Genomic DNA, 23,803 nt, shown 5'->3' on the forward strand with positions numbered 1-23,803 from the left:
ATTATTTTATCTTAAAGCGCAAATTAAAATACCTTCCGACAAAAATCTCGGTTATTAATGACTTTTGCTGCATTATAAACCTGCGGATTCGTTAACACAATCAGATACAAAACAACACACTACCATTAAGTATTATTATCAATCAAAAGCATAAATTACTTAACCCTAAACTATAATTAAGCCTCTTTTGAAAGACAAAAAACTTAGTACGCAATCGTATTTCCCCAAACAACGAGATGACTGGACTTTAATATACCTAAAATCATTCAGCCACTGCGCCACTGTTCTAGAGCTTTCGGCCTTACAGTCCAATGACTCGGGCGGCGACAAAAAATTATCGAATAATATTGCTGCTCCTTGATCGTGACTCATGTTGATAGACACCGCGATCTAATTTTAGAACTCCTATTTTGGTAGATAATTTCATATGCCAACGTAATGCAGCTATTATGGAACTGTTTTCACGAAAGTTCCCGACCGACTGAAGTGATCTACAGATCAGTGCTCCAATTACAAAAATAGAAATACAGTACCGTCGACACTGCCGCAGTGTGCCGGCTTTCACACGCTTTTAACCTTAAAGTATAGTAAAACAGTCTGTCAGTGGTTGTAAAGTTACATCGCAAAATGTCCCAAGACGGCGGCTTCTTCAAAAAGTTCCATGAAACCATAAACCAGAATATAGACGACGTTACAAGGAACAATTTCGCCAATTTAGAATGCAACGCTAAACGTGTTTCGTACTTGTGCAGTTTGCCTGTTATAAAAAGTTACGATATTCGTGGGGACGTAGAGAAATGTCAGACCAGCGGCGATTTCCCGGTGAAAAAAGATATGGAAAAAGCGCGGCAGTTGAAGGATGAAGGGAACAAGGCGGTGCTGAAAGGGAACTGGGGCAAGGCGCTGCAGATGTACAGCCAGAGCATGCTCTATGTGCCGGCGAAGGAAAGTAAGTGCAGACTGATCTGATGCACAACACGTGCATCTCGAATTCTCGACACCCTAATTGCTTTATCGCGTGACAGTAGCATCTTAGATTAAAATAACTACCTACTCAAAGTAAAACAAAAAAGGTGCCGCGGTGTTTTGATATTTTTTTATCTCATCTTTTAAAACAAAGTTAATCTAACTGTTTCATGATTAGGAGACAGCCGTGTTATTACATTGAAAATATCAGCCGGTACGTAAAGAAAGGCAAAAAAATATGATTCTATTTGTACCTATTATTTTTACAGCTGACGAGCAATCAATCTTGATGGCGAATCGATCGGCAGCTCTCAACCACTTGGAGCAATACGAGGAAACCCTCGCAGACATCAAGCGGTGCCTGTCGCTCGGGTACCCTCGGCATTTGAGGTACAAGGTCTACGAGAGGAGGGCCCGAACGCTTTTAGTCCTCAAAAGGAATAAGGAGGCAATATCAGCTTTTCAGTGAGTATCTACACATAGAATAATACTTGTCGAAATATTTATCAAATGAATATGAATTCATACTCATCCATCAACATTTAATAGCAAGAATTTAATGAAACGATCTCTATGTCAAGCCAAATAATCATTATAACGCACCTGTAACGCCCCTGAGACTGCGGGTGTCTATGGGCGACGGTAATCACTTACAATCAGGTGATCCGTTTTCTCGTTTGCCTCCGGTCACATAAAAAATCTAATTTTTATGTTACAGAGATACAATTACCGCACTCGATGAAGCAGATAAGCTTGATAAGGAAAAGAGACAGAAAATGAGAACTGACGCTAAACTGATGTTAGAAATTCTAAACAAAGGTCTAGTTCTAGCAGGCAACCCAAAAGACCCAGAACCATTGAAGAAAACTCCCCCAAAACCTAAATTGCCGGGTAAAAACAACCCCCAATACCCCGCCGCTTCTGAAGCTATACAAATCGACCAGGATGATGTGAGAGGTAGATTTGCTACAGCAACTAGAGATATACAAGTTGGAGAAATTTTGCTCGTAGAAAAGCCTCATAGTGGAGTCTTGCTAGGAGAATATTCTAAAACGCATTGTCAAAATTGCTTCATGAAGTAAGTTTCGACTTCAGTTCAATAGATTTCATCTATTGGTCATGTTATTTGACAGTCTGTTAATATTTTCAGGTGCCCGATTCCACTGCCCTGCCCGAAATGCCCCAACGTAATATTCTGCAGTGAAAAATGCTTGGAGACCGCGCAGAAATCGTACCACGCCTACGAGTGCCATATACTGCCTCTCCTCTGGAAGTCCGGGTGTTCAGTGACATGCCATATAGCGTTAAGAATGATCACACAAAACAAGAAAGAGTTTTTCACAAATATTTATAAGGACCTTGATACCAAGCCTACTGGGCCTTACAAAACTGACGATTACAGGAACATCTACCACTTGGTAGCCCATGAAGACAAGAGAACCAAACAGGACTTCTTGCATAGAACACAGATGACGGCGTTCTTGGTAAAATTACTAGAGATCAGCGGATACTTTGAAGGAAAACCGAGAGATACGCCAGTGAATCTTGAAGAGTTGAAGTCAATGGCTATTGACGAGAAATACAAAGACGACGTCGCTGTAATCGGTGGTCTGATACTGAAAAACCTGCAAGTTCTTCAATTCAATGCCCACGAAGTCTTTGAACTGCAGTGTCCGAGGCCGAAAGTTGGGCAGTGCGTTATTAAGCACGGTGGAAAGTCTGTCTTCCTGGCTGGAGCGGTATTCCCGACACTTGCTCTTTTTAACCACAGTTGTGACCCCAGTGTAGTCAGGTATGACCTTTATAAAGAGACGAGCTTATACCTACTTGAAATTAGTCTGTATGACGCAGTAATAAAATAACTTTTTCTTTTTCCCAGGTATTTCTGCGGCCCCCAGATCATAGTTCGTGCTGTCAAAAACATCAAGAAAGGCGAGGAAGTGTCAGAAAACTATGGCCCCATATTCACGACGGTGCCCAAAGAGAAAAGGCAGGCAGACCTGAAAGAGCAGTACTGGTTTGACTGCAACTGCGCGCCATGCAAGGACAACTGGCCTCTGTATACCGAGATGAATGAGAACTATATGCGATTCAAGTGAGTTAAACGACATGGTTTTCGTAGCACTGATGATATGAAAAACTTAACGTGCATTTTGCTATGACAATTTACTCAGGACCAACATAAATTACAGCATTGTTTTGAGAAAACAGAACCATATAGTCTTATCACAGCTAATTTATTTAAAAACCACATTGTTTGAGTAAACGATATTCGTTAAAAAAAAGACGATCCAAAAGTTACATTACAGACATGACATTAGGTCAAATTCGGGTTCAAAATAAAAATGTACTTAAAATGCAGTGAAACCCTTTGTAACCGACGGAATGAGCGCATGTATTTTTCATAACGTGCAAATTGACTCTCATTTTCCAGGTGCGACTCTGACCGTCCGTGTCCCAACGTGGTGGCGGTTCCCCATGACTGCAAGGAATTCATGGTGCAGTGTGGCCTCTGCCAGCAGTATACCAACATTCTAAAGGGACTCAAGTCTTTGCAGGTTTGTAATAGTTTAGTAAAAAGGGACAATTCTCGTGCAAAAGTGACAATAAAGTTAAGTACCTAACCAGTTGAGTGCGGTGTTCAATACGATGTTTTTCACGAAGGTAGTCGAATAGATTCGAATAGCAGGGCACGAGAGATTTGTAACTTATCTCGGGAAAGGATTGGCAAAAGTAATTGTATGGTATACAAAGTATTTTGAGATGATGACTCGACACAAGAATGGCATCCTAAAATAACTATTTACCTATATGAAAACATCTTACAAACTATTTTGTTGTTAGCACTCCGGCGACGCATCCGTATAATATGACAATTAAATTAATACGCGCTTGCAAATTTATTTAGTAATATGAATTCGTGTGAAAATACCATTTATTGGTTTATCCATATTAGGGCTCTACTTCAAATTTTAAAAGCAAACTGAAAGATAATGCCGTCTAAAATTTTCCGCCTAACATTATTGAAATTGAAACAATAACAATGATTGCTAAGAGAGAAAACTAAGTTTGTAATAAACTTACTTGACTACATAACTCGAATCTAAGTACCTGAGGAATAGATAGATACTTATTTAATTACTTTTGTATAAAATAAAAGATTGTTTTAGATAAAAACAATTTTATTGCCTAATATCAGCCTTTACACCTTACTTCAATCACTCATTCTTGAAATATAAATACTAGCATAATTATTTCACTATTTTAACGTGTAAAACCGTCGAGCGATTAAAACGATCTTCATTGCATCATCATCACCACAGCCTGAGTGTATGTGCATCGCTGATCACCAACACATAAAAAGTGCATATCGCCACTATTTTATCAGCACAGACGACAAAACTCTTATCTTTTGTTAAAACGTTTTCTAGGTTTCAATCGAACCCTTAAAGGCACACATAAAACCTTCTAACTTATTAATACATATAAACTCCATACGCAATGGTATAACAGAAGATGGTGTCGTTTTTGAACATATCGTCGATATAGTCGTCGGTCTCTGGGTCCCAGATGCAACGCTGGCCGCACTTTATACCGGCGCCTTTCATTTCCAATATCGTGCATTGTACTATTATTTTGTATCTGAAATAGAAATCTCTACTTACTTATATAAAATCACTGATTCGACGCATATGCGAGGGAAATTTCTACCTGTCTTTTACGCTTCCATGCCTTATATTGTAACCAAAATAAGCAATTTTTATGTAGGATTTAAAAATAGTAATTCGGATGTATGTACACACGTCCACACTGTTAACTATCCATTTCCGTTTTTGCTCTCGCTCTCATCAAATGGTGATACTTTGCGATAGAACGAGACGACATGACAGGCAATGGATAGTTAACACTGTTGCCGATGGTACATAGTTGAGATTTTAAAGCATTGATTTTTTAGCACGAGACGCTCGGTATAGAGCCAAAATGCAGCGAAATTCATGCGAGCGATGACGCAGGCAGACATTATGTTTCCTAATTGGGCTTGGTAGCAAAATCCGAATTAAGGTCGTATTGAAAACTATGTAACCGTGATCCAGGATTATGTCGCAGTGCATACAGCGCCATCTGTTGATATCACGCACAAACCATATCCGCATAATAAAATTAAATGTCCTGTACACACTGACCTTTTCATCTCAAGTTCTTGTACCCTCTGCCTGACGCCATTGGCGATGGCGCGGGCCCAGCGCGGCGCCTGGTCGGCTCGGTACTGCCTGCCCATTAGTTGTTCCTGCATCGTCGACAGAATTATGTCCCTGACATTCTGTGCCTGGAATCTGACAAATAAACAATGAGGGCTATCGTTTTAGCGCTCACCAGTTAGCGCCACTGTAGAATAAGGTCCTGTCACTTGCTAGTAGCGAAGACAGTGGCACCAACTGGTGAGCGCTAAAGTGGTAGGAGGACTATCGCATTTGCACTCATCAAGATGGCGCCACTGTAGAGTAAGGTCCTGTCAATCGCCAGGGGTGCCAACTGTTAAGTATAAAAACGATAGCCCTCATTAAGCTTCAAGTACATGACGCCGGAACCGCAATGGCGACGGACCAGATTTTTGTGTATGCGGATGAATATCGCGCCTGCGCCATACCGGCGCCGGAACCCTCATTATGGGCACTAGACCATTCGCGCATGTTGTTTATACATCAGAAATTCAGAACAGGTTTTAATTCATAACGAAATTATAAATATACGCGGGCGAAGCCGCCATCAAAATGTAGTCTTTCAGACGTACCAAGACTCTTTTTTTTACTATAAAAAGGTCTTACTTATTTTAGAAAATAACATACTTCTCTCCCAGCCCTGGTCTCACTTCATATTTGGGTGGTGCAAGGGGTTTGTCTGCTTCTACTGGAGTGAGGGCTGTTTCACTCCCTTCTGGTCCTACCTCAGCCTCCTCATCTAGAACTGGCAGAAACAAGAATTTATTGTCAGAAAGAAATAAGGAATAAAAAAATATGATGTTATTTTTTTGATAAAATTATTTTTATTTAATAATAATAATCTTATTAATTTACCATCTTCTTCATCTGCCATGACTTATTTTTCCTATATTTTACAGTAGATAGTCACCTGAAACAACAGTTTTCAAATAAATATTTGTAGTTCCATATTTACTATTATATTACTCATTATAATCCATCTCATCTATGATGGAGCTTGTCTAAAAAAGGTCTACCTAAAGTACAAAAAGTACAAATAATATTAAAATAAATGTTCCATTTCACAGGACACTGAAATGATGTACCGCCTGGGTCGTGCTGCAATGGAAGAGGGCAAATACGGAGAAGCTGTTAAGAAGTTCATTGAAGTTATAAAACTGTATGACGCTACACTGGCACCGCCATACCGATCATACTATGACTGTGTACAGGACCTAAGAAGCTGTATGCTGGCTGTTGGAAACTACAGCATTGTTTAAAAACTGTATTTTGTTATTTATTTTTCTTCTGTTTTGTTTGTTTAAATACTAATCTTAAATAAATGTTGGTCATTAAAAGTTTATAATTTTTGAATTATACAATGCAAATATAAAATGTAATGCTCAATACTAGTTTAAAAAATGATAATAATACTCTTTTATATTTCTATTTCTCTCAAATTGATAAAAATGTTCTAATAGTATTGACTAAATTGAAGAACTACTGTTACCTACCAACTGGCAAAAACATTCAAGTGGCGTAGTATAAAATCTCTAATGATCTTGCCGAGATGCGTCTGGTTGATGAGATACCTTATATGAGTGCTGGAAAACAGAGGTAGGAAAATCAACTCCTGTCGTCCGACTGAGCGCAAATAGATACAACTTACCAGGGAGTTTCACTATAATATTTATGTTTATCTAAGATCGCTACATGAAATGTGGATCTACACTTAATTTTTATCTCAAGCAATACGTACAAAGCTAATCTATTATCCAATTCGGATATTTGAAAACACAAACCTAACCTAAAAATAATTGAGACTATTTTTAGTAGCTGTCAACAAATAAATACCCTCCATAAAATGTACAATGATTTGACTTTAATTTAAAGACTTAAACCAGAGAACATCGTTCAATTTTTAATGGAAATTACAAAATTAAATCGAATACTTACAAAACATAGACAGACGTGTCGTTACCATGGCAACGTATGACTTTTTGTCTTATTAATTTTTTGAATTTTTTTTTACTTTTCGCTTGAACTAGTGATATTTGAGACATTTCAATTGAAAATTCAATTCGATAATCATTTCCATTTTGAAAATCGCTTAGATAGACCGCCACTCCAAAATCCAAATTGATATAATCTGTGGCGTGACAATGACAGTAGCTGTCGAAAAAAAAAGGGCGCGAACTTTCGAGGCGGGAGGTTCAATTTTTTTCGCTGCGATTTTTAATTTGAGTTTATTGAGTTTATCTAAAGGGAATTTCAGTTATAACTGCAACTATGGGTTCTGATAGTGGTGGATCTGCTAATTCTCAGAAAAAAAGAAAGTTAAACAAGACATCAACTGGTGAACTTTCTGATGATGATGATGACAGAAAATATGCACCATACTTCAAAAAGAATCACATCCGGAGTTATCCCGAGAACTCTCCAGGGACAGTATATCCAGTTTTTATTCAGAGCATTCATGATGACATTAAATTTGGAAATAAAGATCCTATTTACTTAAACACAATATTCAGTAGATACAACAAAGGTGTTAAGGAAATCAAACGAATCAATGCATTGCGGTATGCTGTATATTTCGATAACCCGAAAAACGCCAACTCTTTACTGTCTAATTCGGCCTTTCTATCATCTCACGAAATCAAGGCATTCATTCCTGCCTCCAACTCAGAGCGAACAGGAGTAATCAAATTCATTCCAACTGAATTGAGCAACCGGCATCTTTTTGACAAATTGATCAGTTCGCAGGAGATCTTGGCTGTGAGAAGATTCACCAAGAGGACCCCTGAAGGTGTCGTCCCTTTGCAGACCGTCTCAGTCACCTTTGCTGGTAATGTTCTACCTGAGCAAGTAAGTTATGGTCTATGCATACTCCCTGTGGAAGAATATATTAAACCTGTGTTACAATGTTTCAAGTGTCTTGGCTTCGGTCACACAACTAAATTCTGTAAGCGCAATGTTGTTTGCTCTATTTGCTCTGAGTCGCACCCAGGCCAGAAACTGGGTATTATTAGCATCATATTATGTATTATTATGCTCAATACAAACAATCATTAAGTTACACTCACCCCAACCGCGTCTCCGCATTGCATCGAATCCTATGAAAATGTGGTTTTTGGACATAGCGATACTTATTTTTCACAATTTTTATTTTTAAAAATTACTGGTCGATAGGTTACTTTATTTTGATGAATAAATGTTATTAAAAGTTTCTTTCTAAAACTGTCTAAGACAGAAGAAAGTACAAAGGCGGCATACTATGACTCGGACATAAGATTTGGCAGATGCTTTTCTTTAGACAAAAATGCATCAATATTTACAGCAGAAGCTTTTGCTATAAGCACCGCTTTGCAATATATCCAAGGAATTGACGATACCAACACCTTTTTGATTATAACTGACTCATTGAGCGTACTTAAATGTTTGGAAAATGCGCACATCTCGTATAAAACGAACATTTATATAACCAAAATTAGACAAATAATATTGGAAAGTCAGAATAACAAGAATATTGAATTTATGTGGGTTCCCTCTCATTCTGGGATAACTGGAAATGAAACTGTGGACAAACTTATGAAGATACGAAATCCATACAACAATCCACTTTATCCAGCTCCGCCAGTACCTATTACCGATTATGACTCGATTCTGAAAACTAGGATGAAAGACAATTGGGAAGAAGTATGGAATATTACAAAACAAGCAAAAGGAAAATGGTATTCGCAAATCCAGCTAGGAATTCCAAGTAAACCGTGGTACTTCAAACTACAGAGTTCTACTTCAAGAAGATTCATAACCACAATAAATCGTTTAAGGCTGGGACATGCAAAATTTCCAGCCCACTTAAAAGGATGAGAATGGTCTCTACAGACAAATGCGAATATTGTCAGACAGACGCTGCAGACCTAGACCATATGATTCTACAATGTCCAGCCTTTAAAATGGAGAGGCTACTGCTAGTGGGTGGCTTACTAAAGATATACCAAGATGGAAATATTCCCCGCCTCTTGCCATCCTTACTAGCGAACGAAAATTCATATCTCCATATTTATCAGTACATTACTAGTACATCAATAGAACTATGAAGACCACAATGAAGACTTAGAAAGAACAAAATAGACACAAACGCACAGAAGAACATAGAAACAAACACTGAGATGTTTTACCAAACTGTGCAATACAAGAAAGAATTGGCCGTATGGATATATATCCAAAGCCGTAAAACCTATATAGAAAAAAAAAAAAAAAATCAAACAAAACGTCAAATTTAATATATGTCAGTGTCAGTTGCACAGATGAGACAGGGACGCACAGATACAGATTATTGTAGTGTGCAGTTGTGTAATATTTTTTGCACGAAATAGCGAGAATAATAACGGTAAAATAGCCTCAAGACCCGCTTAGAAGGAGTGAAATCATTACTCTGCCTGAAATTAATTACAATAAGTAAAAATGTACATTTTCTCAAATTTAGTGAAAGTTACCATCCCCAACTATTTAGCGGGACTACCAATTCCTGACACCTTCGGTGGATGGTTCCGTCTTGGAGGTGAATAAAATAATTCTTATTCTATCCCTTTACATGTACAAACTATGTTAATTATTCTATAAGTTCTTGGATGTAGAGGTTAACTTTGTAACTATTCAAAAACTAAAACAAAACCTAAGTACAAAACGAGTTTTCTAGCACATAATTGATTTAACCATTTACCTGTAACCTTGATGGAGCTCTCATTACTACCATACTTGATTCAATGACACACTTTCAATACATAAATGAAAATGAGTATTTCTCAAAAAAAATGTACGTAACGAAACGGTAGTAACGAAATAGTAAGGCCATAAGGCTTGTTATACATTGGCGAAATATTGTGAATGCTCTTCATTTATTCAATTTGAAATATTTGTAAGTATGCACCCAAATACGGGGTAATATTAAGGGGTTAGAAATAAAATAAGGGAGTAATCATTCATACTATTTTAATAAAATNTTCATATGAAAAAAAAAAAAAAACAGTAGCTGCAGTGTTGCCAGAAGGTTACTTTTGTAACCTTTTAGGTTACTTTTGAACTGCTGTGGTTACTTTTAGGTTACACTAATGAAAAGGTTACTTTTAGGTGATTTTTCAGAAATTGTAGAATTCACTTTACAGGTTATTCAGTAAAAAATATTAATAGTGATTTAAAAATTATGTCAAAAAGTGCATTTAAACTTGAATTTGATTTATTATTTGCTAAAAAAAATGAGTTTTAGCGAATGTTTTTCGATAATAAAACACTAATCCATGAAACGTTTTTATACGACTGGTCACTTTTCGAATTTAGATGATCAATTAGATGGGTGCCTGGAATAAAGCCGCAATAGCCATAGCAGCAGTTTTCCGATTAAGTGATTTTAGTAAACTGCGGGTCTCTATACACCTTTTGAATTTTTTTCAGAATTTTATCTTTGAAACTGCCTGATTTACCAAAAGCACTATGGATATTGAATCGTTATTCCAATTCATCATTTAAAATTTGTTTACCGGAATAATCGTGCCGTAAATCTTCTACAAGCAAACGGCTATTACTGTATCCTTCAGATCAGCGCCCGAGGCTGCAATACACTATTGCTGTTTGATTAATTGCACACTTTTTACCGGAATAAAACCACAATGGACTCTTACGGAACCGACTGTCAATGTATGAAGCGGCAATATGTATTTCTACTCCAGAAAAAATATACGCATCGTTTGATATACAAACCGTTTTGATACGCCTCGTAGTTTAGAATTATTCAAAATTGACTGTAAAATTGTGTTTTGTCGATTGTGGCTTTATTCCCGGCACCCATCGAATTGTATTCATTTTCCATCCATGAATGAACAACCTTACACAATCATCGCTCCGCAAAGATGAAGGTTACTTTTGATTCAAAAAGGTTACTTTTTTTTATATTTCTGGTAATTTCTGACTAGACCCGACTGGCAACACTGAGTAGCTGTCAAGTGTATTTGTTTGGTTGAAAATTGGAAGATTTTTGGTTACGGAAAATACAAAAACGAAGTTATTAAAATTGTCTTTTGCAACAAAAAATATTTACTTAGACATGGCTACATATGACAACAAAATCTGGCTCCTCAAAAATATTAGAGATGCTTTCATTGCAACAGACGACACTGGTTTGTGTGAGATAGTGATGGCTGGTGAAGATTTTTCTAAAATATTTCAAAACAAAGCTTTCGAAGACAGGAAAAGAATTAGAGAAAGCCGACTAAACCAACCGAGTACTAGTAAAGGTAAAATAAAACCAATTTTGTGTTATAAAACTGAAAATAAAACAAAACATAATTGAGCAGTCACCACTTAATGTGATACTTTTTCAGGCAAAGAAGGTAAAGGAGACGTTTCTGAAGAAGATGAGAAGGAAATCGTGACCCAATTCGACCCATATCCAGATATGGAGGACAGTGAGGACGACGATTTGATGTGTGGCAGCTACATCAGATATGAAGAATTTGGTGGACACAGGTATGTACAAGTACAAAAAACTCAATAAATAAATCTCATTCAATCTCTCAATATAAAATCTCATTATTGTACTTGGTTTATGTTTACCACTATGTTTTTATTACATCACTGTTTATAATATTAATCTTGAAATTCCAGGCAAAGATCCAATACTGCTCAGTGGTTAGACAAAAAAGAACAAGCTTTAAAAAAGGCAGCTAAAATCAAAGTCATAAAATGGGACGACACATCAACACAACTAACATCAGAGCAGATGGCAGAGATATTCTCTAGAATGGAAGTGAAGAAACCTGAGAAGTTAAAGTCTTTGCTTGCTGAGCAAATGGAGCAGTGCCCTGACCTGCCTCATCGTCAGTATCTCGAATATGCTAAATTTGACGGGACAGCACAGCTCGGTTTGCCCACCAAATCATTCAAAATCTTCATGACAATGCTACCTGAAAAACATCAGAACTACCCTTTGGTGGTGTGCATCATAGCCCATGCTAAGATCAAGGATTTGATTGGCTTTACATGCTATAAATACAGGTAAAAATTATGTTCATTTGAATAAAAATTTATGTCACAAACTTAGGTCCTAACAGCTTTCTCAAATATTTATATTACTATAATCAAATAAATGTTTGATCAAACAGTTTAATAAGTTAAAGGATAAATAATAACTGCAATAAAGGAAAACTTCATACACAATGGTTATGTAAAAGCGCTTTCTAGGCTACTTGCAAAATTGAGTTTTATCCTCACTCAATGCTGGATTAGCCTATAAGCCTTAATTTGCTTATGGGCAATCGCTTAGGGCGTTACATTCACTGGTGAACTTGAACTCTCTTTTTTAGCATTGAACACCCTGATATCACTCTTGGATCTGTGCATGACTATGGGTTATGTATTGCTGAAGACGATGGGGAAGTAGACTGGGCATTCCCTTGCCTTGATGCCAACGAGCCTTGTTCAAAGTTTGGCTTCACCTGCCTCGGCCTTGTAGACTTGAAAAGCAAACACTACTTCACACATGCGCCTATATCCATACCGGAGGATGGCATGCTTGAAGTGTTTCCTAAAGCAACGGAATCAGGTCATAGTCAACACAACCCATCAAGGCACAACACTGGAGGCAGTGCCACTTCTGAAGCAGTTAGGAAAGCTATTAATGCTGTTGCTGAAGGTATGGTATAATATGAGTTTGTGTATTATTGCTGATGTATTTGATAGAAAACCTATCACAAAATTAAGTTTTGTATGAGTTAGTTTCTAGTAGTAAGTTTAATAACTATTATTCCAGAGAAAAGAGGCCAGGAATCTGAACTAGACAAAATACAATCACATTTGATAGCAACAGATGCACCTCAGTACAAAACGTATAGAGTATATTTATTGCGTAAAGTGCGAACGAACACTTTGGTGCAGTTGGGAGTGTCACTAGAGAGGATAGAGGTGGAACCACTGGTAGCACACAAACACGCATTTTGGGTAAGATATTATCTATTTGAGGATAGATAAAGAATGTGTGTAAAAAGCAAATGTCATGTACAGTCAGCTCTTTTGAGTGTGTGCTTGAATTGTTGAATTTTCTATAAATACATTTCTAATATTTACTTATTTGAATTACAGTCAAGATCAAAATACTTTCGACTGAACATAGACTCGATAGCGTGGTGTCAAATACTGGAAGCGAAAGCAAACAAAACTACATTTCGAATAGTCCACTCGCCGACACACAACTTGGGATTGTTAGATCGAAGCAATTCAGGTAAATATGTCATTTTTTCACTACCTACTCTTTATGTAATGGTGGCATTATTTTCGGTTAGACACCCGAGGCAGGCCAAGTGGGGAGTGTACGTACACTAGACCGCTCCCTTGTTAGAGATACAGATAACTAAAGATTCGTCGATTTTAAGCAGCAGCATGTTCAACATCGTCCGTTGTCTTGGACGTGGTTTATTCGTCCAAGTCCGTTGTCCATTTGCTCTCTCTTTGTACTAGAGCCCCTTACCCGAGACATTCAGTGGAGCATACGCGAGCGCTCTTGGACGAATGTACTCCACTATTAATCGTCAGTTCTTCAGACAGCTACGCGCGACTTTCGCCTGTCGCTGTTTTTAAGGAGTCGACCCGCATGCCTTCATCAGATGATTAAATTTTCAAAGTAATTTATGCGGTCATTGTAATTTTTTCAGGTAACGCAAGTTTCTTCCATCCAAATACAGCCTACAAAATATACGATTTCGAATGTGAACACGATGTCGCTAGAGAAATCGTTGACAAAGTGAACACAATTCTCGACCTAAGGAATAGCCCGTGCCGCCGTGAATACAAGACTTCTAAAGACAAGAAACTGCAAACGAGAAGAAGCTTACACACAAGGCATTTGAGTTGAGTTTCATAAAGACTGCATGACTAGTGTAATATGAAGTTCCCCATTGAAAGTTCCTGTTCAAATGCATTCTAATTTATCTATTATCCCATTGAAAAGCATTGGGATAATAATATGTTCAGTACGTCCATAAGCTCTTTGAAAATAAATTGGTCATTTTTTTATTTTATTCAAATAAATTCTATACTACTAAGCCAATACTGTAAATATTGATTGTTACCAAAATCGTGGGCCTACTTGATCCATTACTATCCCAGTGTTCATGATTAGTGACAAAAAATCATCATACTACTAATTATCGTTTTTGCCAGCTTTACAAATCTATGGACTAGGGATGTTATGGATATCCGTAACCGTAACCGAAACTTTCGGATATCCGAAATAAAAAAATATCCGAAACCGTAACCGATTCAAAAGATTCGGATAGTTTCGGATGTTGGCAGTTTGAATTGTTTTTTGTATAGCATAACAGCCTGATTTACCTTCATAATGCCATCTAGTATCAATTTTTATTTTTTTATTACTTTTTATTCGATGTAAAGTGTGCGGCCATGAATGAACCGTGTTGGAAAACTATTGCAAATTGCATTCTAAACATAGATATCCGTAACCGTAACTGAAACTTTCGGATATCCGAAATAAAAAAATATCCGTAACAGAAACCGGTATAATATTATTCCTATATCCGTAACCGTATCCATAACCGAAACTACATATCCATAACATCCCTACTAAGGACACTGCATATGTTGCAGAAAAATAAGTAAACCCAATGCTAATACTTTAGCAAAATTAGCAGTTATTTGTGTTTGGGAAACTAGCCGTTAGTCGTAACTATAGTTAAGTAATCATGATCGACACATCACTGCCACATAGCTTGGTGAGCGCTGGGCCTTACTTATCGTAAGTTTAATTATTAATTTATTGTTTTAGTCCAAATGAACTTTAATGAATTGTCAACTTAAATGAAATTGCAATTTTTAACATACAGAAATATTATGAATCATGTAAATACCTAGTTTAGTCCAAGTCCATTACGTTGGTAACTGACAAAGGCTTCCAGCTGTAATTCGTAACACGGTTGATATTCTCAAAACAATATTGTTGTATTTTTTATTAATTTTGTACTAAACCACATAAAAATGGGATCACACCAAAGCGTTCGTTATTTATAATTTTACTGATGTATTATTACGCTTTGATGTATCTCAAATTTATGAACTCATGTTGCATGTGTGTAATAGTGTGTTGAATTATTATTGAATTGTATGAATATAGTGGGATTATTTAATTTTGCCAAATGCAATCATGTCTTTCTGAGAGTATAAGTGCTGACATTATTGCTGTTTATGTGATTAATTTTAAATATTTTTGTGTTAAAAATCTCAAAGTATTGAATTCTTAGGAAATTCATTTTCTTAGATACAGAGTGAAGACTTGAAATCATTTGGTTATTATTGCTACTACTAAAATTAATATTTTTGAAATAAAATAGCTTTTACTCTTTCCTTTGAGGTATTTTAATAATTTGATAAAATGAAATTGGATTCAGAATGAATAAGAGAATAATTTTAAAACATGTAATTGTATTATTAAGGATAATAATTGACTGCTTAAATAATTACCAAAAACAAGTATTTTACGATAAACTGGCTACTGATAATCCACTCTGATATTTTAATTAATATTGTTGAAAATTAAATTGTCTAATTCCATTGTATGAATTGTATTAATGTATGAATGAATTGTAATAATTTATAATGAAATATTGAAATAAAATTGTTATTCATTGAACTAAGTCAATTTTATTATCACTTCTTTATCAATTAAAAAAGTAAATAGTTCAGTTAGTATTTTATTGTAAAAATATTTACACTACTTAATGTTATGTACAAAGTACAATAATTATTTTAAAAACTACATTAAATTATTATTTACAGTTTAAGCATTTATACGAAACTTGTTAATATTTTGATTTATTAAATACACAATCTTGAAAGGCATACCATGGCACTGAAACAACACTATTTTAAAAACAAGTCATAAATATGAGCCTGTATGATGAATTTGAAGTTTTACTCCTAATATTATATTTACAAGTACCAATCTATAATACAAAGTTTTATTCAACTGGTTCAACAGTACTGTTTTCAAGGATATACTCTGTTACTTTATTAATTTTATCTTCACTGAAACTCAATATGACATCATCCAGCTCATTGGCCCTCCTGTACAAAGCCCTTGTTTCTTTCACTGATTTGTGCAACTTCAATTGGCTCTCAACAAGTTTTGAAATGTTCGGTTTCATTTTTAGAAACTCAATGTCTTCGTTCGAAAGTGCTGAATAAGAAATTCTCGATCTGCTTGAAGCTTTTACTGCCATCTGATACTGCCTAGAAGTAAAAAAATACATTGAAGATAGTGTATCAATGTTAAATCTTCAGGTTTCACAATATTTCTTTCATCACTCTCACTACTTACTGTCGCAGGTCATGGTACTTGTTTCGTCGATTGTTTACTTCCTTCTTCCACTGTTCTTTTTCTACCAGCAGTTTCTCGTAGTACCTACGAAGAGATCATTTTTAAATAGGCCATAAAATAAACATTTAAAACACGATGTAAGGTTTAGTCACAGGGCCATACTTACGTTTGCAATTCCTGATTGTGTTTATCATTTTCCGTCGAGCTTTTTGCACATTGACTTGGATCAATGTTTTCTGATAGTGGTTGTGGTACTGGAAAATAGAAACGTTTCAACAAAACGAATATATGAAACAGTTTAAAGTCTCCGCGAACTATCACTTTACTCACCTACTGAATCTCGTCTTTCAAAGAATGTAGACCGCCTTCGCCGAGGTGGCGATCGAAATGACTCATGCACCTCACCTTCGTTTACCGAATTTTCCATCATTCTGATACTTTAGTTGTGTAAATAACCCTAAAAATTAAAATTATATTCTTCAATTTCAAAAACAACGCAAAATCTATCCAAACTCAAACGGACGCCAGCATTTGACATTACTTTTTTTTATTTGTCTATGGTGTGCATGCATGGTTCATTTTGTTGCCATCATCAGAATTCATTCCGTTAGGTTGGCTATAAATTTTGAGAAAATAAATAATAAAAACTGTAAGTAAAGCAAGTTGTCCATTAGGGTGCAGAATTTTTCTTGACTCATTTCTTAGGAGTATTAATAATATTTTCTTGCAGCAGCATCCACTCCTTTTGGTGTAATGCCTGTGGTAATGCTAATGCTTTGAACGGCTTTCAATGTTAAAGCGCGAGCACATATTATTTAGGTATAATATAACTCTAAAATCTAAAATAGAATTGAATCAAAATAAGGTGCAGTTTCACCATAACTTTTTACGCGTTGCATTGTGCATTCGTTCCGAATCCGTGGAAAAACAGCCTAGTGAAGAATCGAAAGAAATCCATAGTCTAGGACATTACGTGATGCATTAAGTTAATTTCATATTAAATTATTTCAAATAACTCACACAAATTAGTTCTACCATTTTGGTTTTGTTTGTGGTAGTAACCTTACCACTGTTTTATCCGACTGCGCCAGAAGAGGGTTATGTTTTTGTATTTATATTATAAACTTTAATGGCATTAATGGTAATTGCAAATCAATAATCAATCACCCTAGTCTGCCATTTACAATAGTATTGTGTGGTGTAGTGGTTCGATAAGGATTATGTCAGAGGTCGCGGGTTCGATTTCTGCACAGTATGTAAGTACATACTTAGAAACATTTTAGTGCATGAACTTAATTTTTTTTTGTTTTTGTATGGGTGTTTCTATTATACTGTGTTTATATTAATGTATACCTTGATTTTTTAGAATCCAGCAGAGATGTAAACAAACACTTTCATACACAATTACACCATAATCACTTACGTGTTCATAATATCATACACACTATTTAACAAGCCCATGAAACCAACTTTATTTTCACGTTTATACAAGTTTGAAATCAATCTTTGAAACAAATTATTTTAGCAAAATACGTGGACGATGAAAATTTGTGACGTTGTCAAATTGACTTGACGTTTAAAATCATGTGTTATCTCCATATTGTCTATGACTTGTCTCTGACACATCAGTGCCGTAACCTGTGAGTCATAGACAATAATCTGTAAATTTAATCGATATTATTTTAAGTATTCACTTATTCCGATTACTGATTAATTTTAAATAAAAAATATACGATACTTTGCTTAGTTTTCCAGCGATAACTTCGACAATATTGGAGATAACGTAAATTTATTTTTCTACTTTTAGTGTTTACTTTTTCGGAGTCAGTTTAATTTTTAGTCGGTTTTATTTAAACGAAATTATTTTACTTTTTTATGCAATTATGCTTACGTATTGTTCCATTGTTTATTTTTAAGAAAATAAAAAACTTCTTTCAATGAGGGTTTTCGCGATTGAAAAATCCGCCAGATGGCAATACGTAGACGCGAGGTCCAAATGCTGCATGATTGGTTATTTTTGACATGACATTGACAGATATGTCAAAATCCACCAATCACGCAGCAAGCAACAGCAAGCAACAGAAGTTTAATAACTTTACGGATATCATTGATTGTTTTACTGTCCAGTGTGCTTTTTGATTACATCTGTGCATACAGTTTGTTTCCTGTTCTCGAAAATTTCATAATCAGTTCACATTCAATGTTGCGACTTTGTTGCATATTTTTAGTATTTTGACGATCACCCGGCGATGATACGCAAGTACTACAACATTTCACTTCGCGATTAACGAGAGGTTTTGTCGCATCACTAGTTCACAGACTAAAAATATTTTTATGTCAGTTGGCCATATTTGATGACATTTCTGCTGATTTCTAAAAAATTAGACTATAGATATTTGTTTACAAATAAAGGTAATGCATTTTCTAATAAGTATACTCTTAGAAAAACTTGTTTCTAACTGTTTTGGGACTAGAGGCGCAGTGTTAAATGTCTATGGATGTTTATTTATTTATTCAAGACACAAACATCAGCATAGTTCATTGAATTTCTGTATGTATTGGCGATTATTTCCAGTACGTCAAGCCACCAACACAATGTTAAAGCTTGGTAACTTGTACTAAAGATGATTTCTAAATTATTTCATTATGACTGTAATTTGTATAATGCTAATTTTGTTTTAATGATACCTACTTAAACCTAGTTCCTTTTTATACTACTCACTCACGATACTACAGGGACAGGGCTAAGTAGGGATATAGTGTTATTTATGTATTTCAAGGATAAGTATATTTAATAAGAAGTGATTTTTGCTGACCCATCAGTTTACAACCAAACAAAACAAAGTTAGATGGGTCATTCCACAAAAATATGTCAACTCTTAGTCCGTGCCACATTTCACATGAAATAATTGTTAATATTTTATTCCAAAATTGTTAAATAACAGCTCGCAATGTGCTTTATTCATCACCCATTTGTATTTTTGAAACTATTTTTAAAACATCTTAAATTACTTTTAAATGACCCAAAACGTCATTCCCTAGGCATGTCCGTACTCCAAAAGTTTGTGTTTTGGAACCCATATTTATAAAAACATCAACTACATCCTTTGTTTTAATTAACGAATAATCAATTTAAATGTATATTACACCAAATTCTATTAATATTTTGCGGTTTCAATAAACAATAATTTGATTTTCTTTAGTTGAAAAAGAGTCCACAGCTTTTAGCGTCATTCCCTCGCCACGGACTGATTTTATAATTTTGCGCTTTAATATGTATTTAGAGTGAATGACATTTAGTTGAGTTTAAAGTACGATACGAAGTTATCCTCAGACCATACTGGCTTTGCAGTAGCCGTTTTTTGAATTAGTGCAAACGTGGCAGTTGTTGCGGAAACATGTGTTGATCCAGGCACTTCTAGTCCAGTCAATGAATGCCTTAACGACGGTGTAGAGAGAAATCCGTGGAACACAATTTCTGACCTCGGGACTTTATTTAGCCTAGTTAGGTGGTGAACATAGCAAAAGTCCCCGCCCTTAGCCCTTGAGCCGGCGGGGAGAGGGGGGTTTAAAGGTATCACTTTTCGGTTTTTCGCTTAATCCTCGGAAACTATGCGTCCTAGTGACATGACTACTATGAACTAAAAAAAGCTTATTCAATTTGCTACAGGTGAGACCGTCAAGTTTTTCTATATCTTGTATAGTTCTTGCGGCATCTGCTCTAGAAGGTCTGTAAAATTGGAAATTTTATTTTTGTCTTACATGTTCCCATCAGGAGAAAATCGACTAAATCAACATTGAGCAAACACTATAGACATACGGGAGCATGTTAAGCCTAGTTCCATGGAGGGGACTGCACCGTGCGTATATTTAGACGAACCAATTAGAGCCACTTTTGACTCCTCATCATTCAAAAACTACTGTGCATTAACACTTCAAATTTGGCTCATGTATTGAGACTTGCAAGATATACATCAGCTTCAAATTTCATAAATATACCTCAAACGGTTATTTAGGTATTGACGTTCAAAAATCGATATTTAGAGCACTACTATCTATCTATCACATGTGAAATGTTAAAATTTACTGGTTTTTTATTTGTTCCTTTGTATTTACATAACTACCTTTCTGGATGCCAAATTTGAACCTTCGAGGTCATCTGGAAGTGGTTAGAATTTGGTCTATAGGTCATCTTATAATATAAAGTTAATCTGCATTTGTGTTAAGTTTTACTCCAAATCGTCAGTCCCTAGACCGTCAGGCCCTAGCTTTAAACGGCGCTTGGGACTAAATTAATAGTTAGGGAATGACGTTTTTTATATAGTGATAATAACAAAACAACTACATTAAGTATATTAACTTATTTATAAATGTTAAGGTTATAAGTTTTATACTTTATTAGAAGTCGTATAGGAGTAATGTAGTATGAAAAAATTGAAAATTATAATTTCTCCTAAAATAAAGCATAAAGTGACTGGCCCTTTTAGACATAACATAATTAATTAATAAACTATAATTTACACTAATAAAGTATTCAAAAGTATCTTAAAAAAGTTACGGACAAAATGACGTCGAAAATATACAGATTTTTATGGAATGACCCAGATAGAGAAGCTAGTTTAATAATAATATTGTCACGCGCGGCTGCGAACCCATGCTGGCCATTGTATATTATTAGAAGTTTTTTTTTGATAATTTTGGGGTCCATGGTCGGAGTCAACAAAAAAAGCTACCTGCCCCGAGCGTCGCAGGGGCTGCTTCGCTTGGGTCTCGTTTGTACACAAAGCTAACAGCTGTGCCGCAAGCATCATCAGTTGTTTGGTGTGTCGCGTTCATAGCAAGTTCTTTGTTTGTAACTGTGAATTTAACTCAAAAGTTATTTAATTAACTTTTGTATGATCTCGATCAACAACGTGTCTTTGGTACGTGCATACGCGAAACGGTGAAACGGAACCTTTGTGAATTTTGACGTTTGTTTGCTTCTCTCTCAATCGGTCGGTAAATATCTTCCAAGTATTTGCTTGTCGGAGGTTTTTGTGTAATAATTAGCGAAAATCTACTCATATTGAAAATGTCTTGTTCTCGCAAGAGAACCTAATTTTCGATGGGTAAGATTCAAGTAGTTTTTGGTTGCAGTTAATCTGTAAAGATGGTTATTTTGAGGTGTTAGTCAAGTATCAGATTATAATTGTGTATGTGAATTATAGTTTCAAATGATTTCTTAACAGCCTACAGTGATGGAGTTCACTGAAATTCGCACAAACGAGGTGGAACCCATAAGAATAGATTTGTACGCCGATGATCGGAGCCGCACTCCAAGCCCAGCGCCCGTTCTTACTTCCAATGTATGTTGCGATCTGGAAGACTTAATATCTGAGGTAAGTGTTTGAAACGTATTCTATATATGTTTCTCTCTTGTTTAACGAGTTATATACTTGTTATTTTAACATACCACTGTGATAATGACTACATAATGACACAGATAATATAATACTAGTACAGATNATGACTACATAATGACACAGATAATATAATACTAGATAATGATATAATAAGTACATAATTCATTTCACATTTTTTGCCAGAATAAGTGGGCATTCCATATCGTTAAAGCAATTAGCATAGCAATTAACATGATTAACATAATTTTTTGGAGCCTTTCAGTATTTCACACTTGCAAAATCATCATGAAGTGAATATGGATGACCAAACTTCAAAATAGTTGAATGTTTGATTTCCCAATTTAGTACTGGCTTAATCATTATTGGAAACACAGACAACAGCACATCAAGCTTAATACTGTAGCATCTTTTGTTATTGTAATATGTGCTATTTTGCAACTAAATGTAAAGTCCTCTATGCTGTTGACTGTACAGTTTTTAATTAGACAATGCTTAGTTGTGAAAAAAAAATAAACACGTAATACCTACAAACAAAGTAAATAAGGTCAACATTACCCTTTAGTTCTTTCTTTTTTTATTTTAGGCAATCTCAGAATCTTTAAGTAGCTCTCTTCGCATAAGTCGGAGTCAACTTATTAACCAGGAGCTTACAATCAGACCAGAGGCAAATATTGAGTCAAACGTTCCAGACGGCTTGGATCTTTTCAACATCATTTTTGAGGTTGAGAGTGACTCGGAAGCTAGGATGGGCGATATTGATGATGCTGCTCTCCTAAACAACCCAACTAAGGAACAGGTAAGAAAATATTATGTTATAACTTTTTCTTATCACAATAATTAAAAATATACGTATATATCACTTCAAAACTGGAAGTGCCTCTTTCAGGTATGCTTTGTTTGACTTCAAGCTTCTGTTGCAAATGATACCCACATTTTATTACTGAATTCCATGATTAGAATGTAAAATTAATTCTACCTACAGTGTTAGGTAAATGGGTATATGAGCCGACACTAGACCATGTTAACATGGTCATATAAATGGTATGGTGAAGTCAGAAATTTGATATCATCATTTTGATTTTTTAAATTTTCATACAAAATAAATTTTATAAAATCCGATTTGTATTAAAATTAAAACAAAAAACATACACTAAAAAGTAGAAAAATGATTACTAATTACTTATTTATTAGGACGAATTAATATTTATGTATACCATGATTGATACTTCTGGAGTCGGTGCCAAGATTATGAAACGTGTGAAGTTTGCCTGCACCGACTCCAAAAGTATCAATCATGGTATACATAAATATTAATTCGTCCTAATAAATAAGTAATTAGTAATTATTTTTCTACTTTTTAGTGTATGTTTTTTGGAGCCGGTTTTTTTTTATAAAAATTAACTTATTTCTTGCTTTTTAGTTAACTAATTATTACCTTGGTGTTACCACTGAAGGTAGGCAGTATATTCTTCATGTCAAGTGTAAAATAATATTCCCTACAAAATACAGGTTACCATATCGGCAACCTAAAAACACCTTAAACCGTCAGCCTACCTTAAAAACATGAAATAATACAACTGTTGGGCTATTTGTACCTATAATATTTAAAGAATTATCCTACAACTCCTAAGCGTTAAGGAGTTGTATCTACCATGACCAGTTCATCATGATGAGATGATGGCTATCTGATGCAAACACTTGAATAACTTTAGAAACTATACTTATCTATAAAATTAAAAGAATTATCCTCCAACTCCTAAGCATTAAGGAGTTTTACTTTCTATCATCAGCTCATGAATTTGAGATGATGATTTCCAGGAGCAAATACTTGAATAACTTAAGAAAATGTTTGA

General features: G+C 35.3%; 5 protein-coding genes across 19 annotated transcripts in view; 3 read left to right on the forward strand and 2 right to left on the reverse strand.

Moving 5' to 3' along the window:
• Positions 1 to 271: 271 nt before the first annotated feature.
• On the forward strand, positions 272 to 6,531 carry Smyd4-3 (SET and MYND domain containing, class 4, member 3). The gene is made up of 7 exons (XM_028313576.1): positions 272 to 949; positions 1,236 to 1,431; positions 1,685 to 2,044; positions 2,117 to 2,758; positions 2,846 to 3,061; positions 3,401 to 3,524; positions 6,254 to 6,531. Exons 1-7 carry the CDS (start codon positions 628 to 630, stop codon positions 6,443 to 6,445), a joined length of 2,052 nt encoding a protein of 683 aa, XP_028169377.1. The 5' UTR covers positions 272 to 627; the 3' UTR covers positions 6,446 to 6,531.
• On the reverse strand, positions 4,187 to 7,168 carry LOC114359268 (tctex1 domain-containing protein 2). 2 transcript variants are annotated; one of them, XM_028313577.1, is made up of 5 exons: positions 7,122 to 7,168; positions 6,042 to 6,096; positions 5,814 to 5,931; positions 5,151 to 5,300; positions 4,187 to 4,608 (listed from the first exon to the last, which is right to left on the reverse strand). In XM_028313577.1, the coding sequence occupies exons 2-5, from the start codon at positions 6,058 to 6,060 to the stop codon at positions 4,443 to 4,445; spliced, it is 453 nt and encodes a 150-aa protein (XP_028169378.1). In that variant the 5' UTR covers positions 6,061 to 6,096; positions 7,122 to 7,168; the 3' UTR covers positions 4,187 to 4,442. The 2 variants fall into 2 exon arrangements, with proteins under 2 accessions (XP_028169378.1, XP_028169379.1); XM_028313578.1 differs by lacking the exon at positions 7,122 to 7,168 and adding an exon at positions 6,680 to 6,783.
• Positions 7,169 to 11,161: 3,993 nt separating this feature from the next.
• On the forward strand, positions 11,162 to 14,466 carry Sin1 (SAPK-interacting protein 1). The gene is made up of 7 exons (XM_028313579.1): positions 11,162 to 11,458; positions 11,546 to 11,690; positions 11,829 to 12,218; positions 12,527 to 12,855; positions 12,973 to 13,160; positions 13,302 to 13,440; positions 13,871 to 14,466. Exons 1-7 carry the CDS (start codon positions 11,269 to 11,271, stop codon positions 14,068 to 14,070), a joined length of 1,581 nt encoding a protein of 526 aa, XP_028169380.1. The 5' UTR covers positions 11,162 to 11,268; the 3' UTR covers positions 14,071 to 14,466.
• A 1,067-nt stretch (positions 14,467 to 15,533) lies between these two features.
• On the reverse strand, positions 15,534 to 17,099 carry LOC114359261 (uncharacterized). Of its 2 annotated transcripts, none has more exons than XM_028313567.1 (4): positions 16,879 to 17,098; positions 16,715 to 16,802; positions 16,549 to 16,632; positions 15,534 to 16,460 (listed from the first exon to the last, which is right to left on the reverse strand). In XM_028313567.1, the coding sequence occupies exons 1-4, from the start codon at positions 16,976 to 16,978 to the stop codon at positions 16,190 to 16,192; spliced, it is 543 nt and encodes a 180-aa protein (XP_028169368.1). In that variant the 5' UTR covers positions 16,979 to 17,098; the 3' UTR covers positions 15,534 to 16,189. The 2 variants fall into 2 exon arrangements, with proteins under 2 accessions (XP_028169368.1, XP_028169369.1); XM_028313568.1 differs by having other exon boundaries at positions 15,995 to 16,460; positions 16,715 to 16,784; positions 16,879 to 17,099.
• A 381-nt stretch (positions 17,100 to 17,480) lies between these two features.
• The window catches only part of GAPcenA (GTPase activating protein and centrosome-associated), a 45,166-nt gene continuing 38,843 nt past the window's right edge, over positions 17,481 to 23,803 (forward strand). The window contains exons 1-4 of one of the 13 annotated variants that reach the window (XM_028313558.1): positions 19,312 to 19,401; positions 21,158 to 21,542; positions 21,777 to 21,926; positions 22,534 to 22,746. In XM_028313558.1, coding sequence (XP_028169359.1) covers positions 21,786 to 21,926; positions 22,534 to 22,746 — 354 coding nt within the window. In that variant the 5' untranslated portion in view covers positions 19,312 to 19,401; positions 21,158 to 21,542; positions 21,777 to 21,785. Of the gene's footprint in view, positions 17,805 to 19,311; positions 19,402 to 21,157; positions 21,657 to 21,776; positions 21,927 to 22,533; positions 22,747 to 23,803 lie in introns of those variants that run through there. The other 12 variants (XM_028313554.1, XM_028313556.1, XM_028313564.1 and 9 more) reach the window with 12 other exon arrangements.

The sequence above is a fragment of the Ostrinia furnacalis genome, unplaced genomic scaffold (assembly GCF_004193835.3).
Source record: "Ostrinia furnacalis isolate ACB-3 unplaced genomic scaffold, ASM419383v2 OfSCF4279, whole genome shotgun sequence".
Taxonomy (NCBI): Eukaryota; Metazoa; Arthropoda; class Insecta; order Lepidoptera; family Crambidae; genus Ostrinia; species Ostrinia furnacalis.

Excerpts from the sequence above, each read along its gene's own strand:
- Smyd4-3 (XM_028313576.1), top strand. The coding sequence starts at position 628 with ATGTCCCAAGACGGCGGCTTCTTCAAAAAGTTCCATGAAACCATAAAC. Across the intron at positions 2,045-2,116 it reads TGTCAAAATTGCTTCATGAA|GTGCCCGATTCCACTGCCCT; the intron begins GTAAGTTTCGAC and ends TAATATTTTCAG. Across the intron at positions 3,525-6,253 it reads AGGGACTCAAGTCTTTGCAG|GACACTGAAATGATGTACCG; the intron begins GTTTGTAATAGT and ends TCCATTTCACAG.
- LOC114359268 (XM_028313577.1), bottom strand. Across the intron at positions 5,301-5,813 it reads AGACCAGGGCTGGGAGAGAA|ATTCCAGGCACAGAATGTCA; the intron begins GTATGTTATTTT and ends TTTATTTGTCAG. Across the intron at positions 4,609-5,150 it reads CAAGAACTTGAGATGAAAAG|ATACAAAATAATAGTACAAT; the intron begins GTCAGTGTGTAC and ends TTTCTATTTCAG.
- Sin1 (XM_028313579.1), top strand. The coding sequence starts at position 11,269 with ATGGCTACATATGACAACAAAATCTGGCTCCTCAAAAATATTAGAGAT. Across the intron at positions 11,459-11,545 it reads CCAACCGAGTACTAGTAAAG|GCAAAGAAGGTAAAGGAGAC; the intron begins GTAAAATAAAAC and ends ATACTTTTTCAG. Across the intron at positions 13,441-13,870 it reads GTTAGATCGAAGCAATTCAG|GTAACGCAAGTTTCTTCCAT; the intron begins GTAAATATGTCA and ends TAATTTTTTCAG.
- LOC114359261 (XM_028313567.1), bottom strand. The coding sequence starts at position 16,978 with ATGATGGAAAATTCGGTAAACGAAGGTGAGGTGCATGAGTCATTTCGA. Across the intron at positions 16,633-16,714 it reads CACAATCAGGAATTGCAAAC|GTACTACGAGAAACTGCTGG; the intron begins GTAAGTATGGCC and ends ATCTCTTCGTAG. Across the intron at positions 16,461-16,548 it reads AAGTACCATGACCTGCGACA|GCAGTATCAGATGGCAGTAA; the intron begins GTAAGTAGTGAG and ends TTTTACTTCTAG.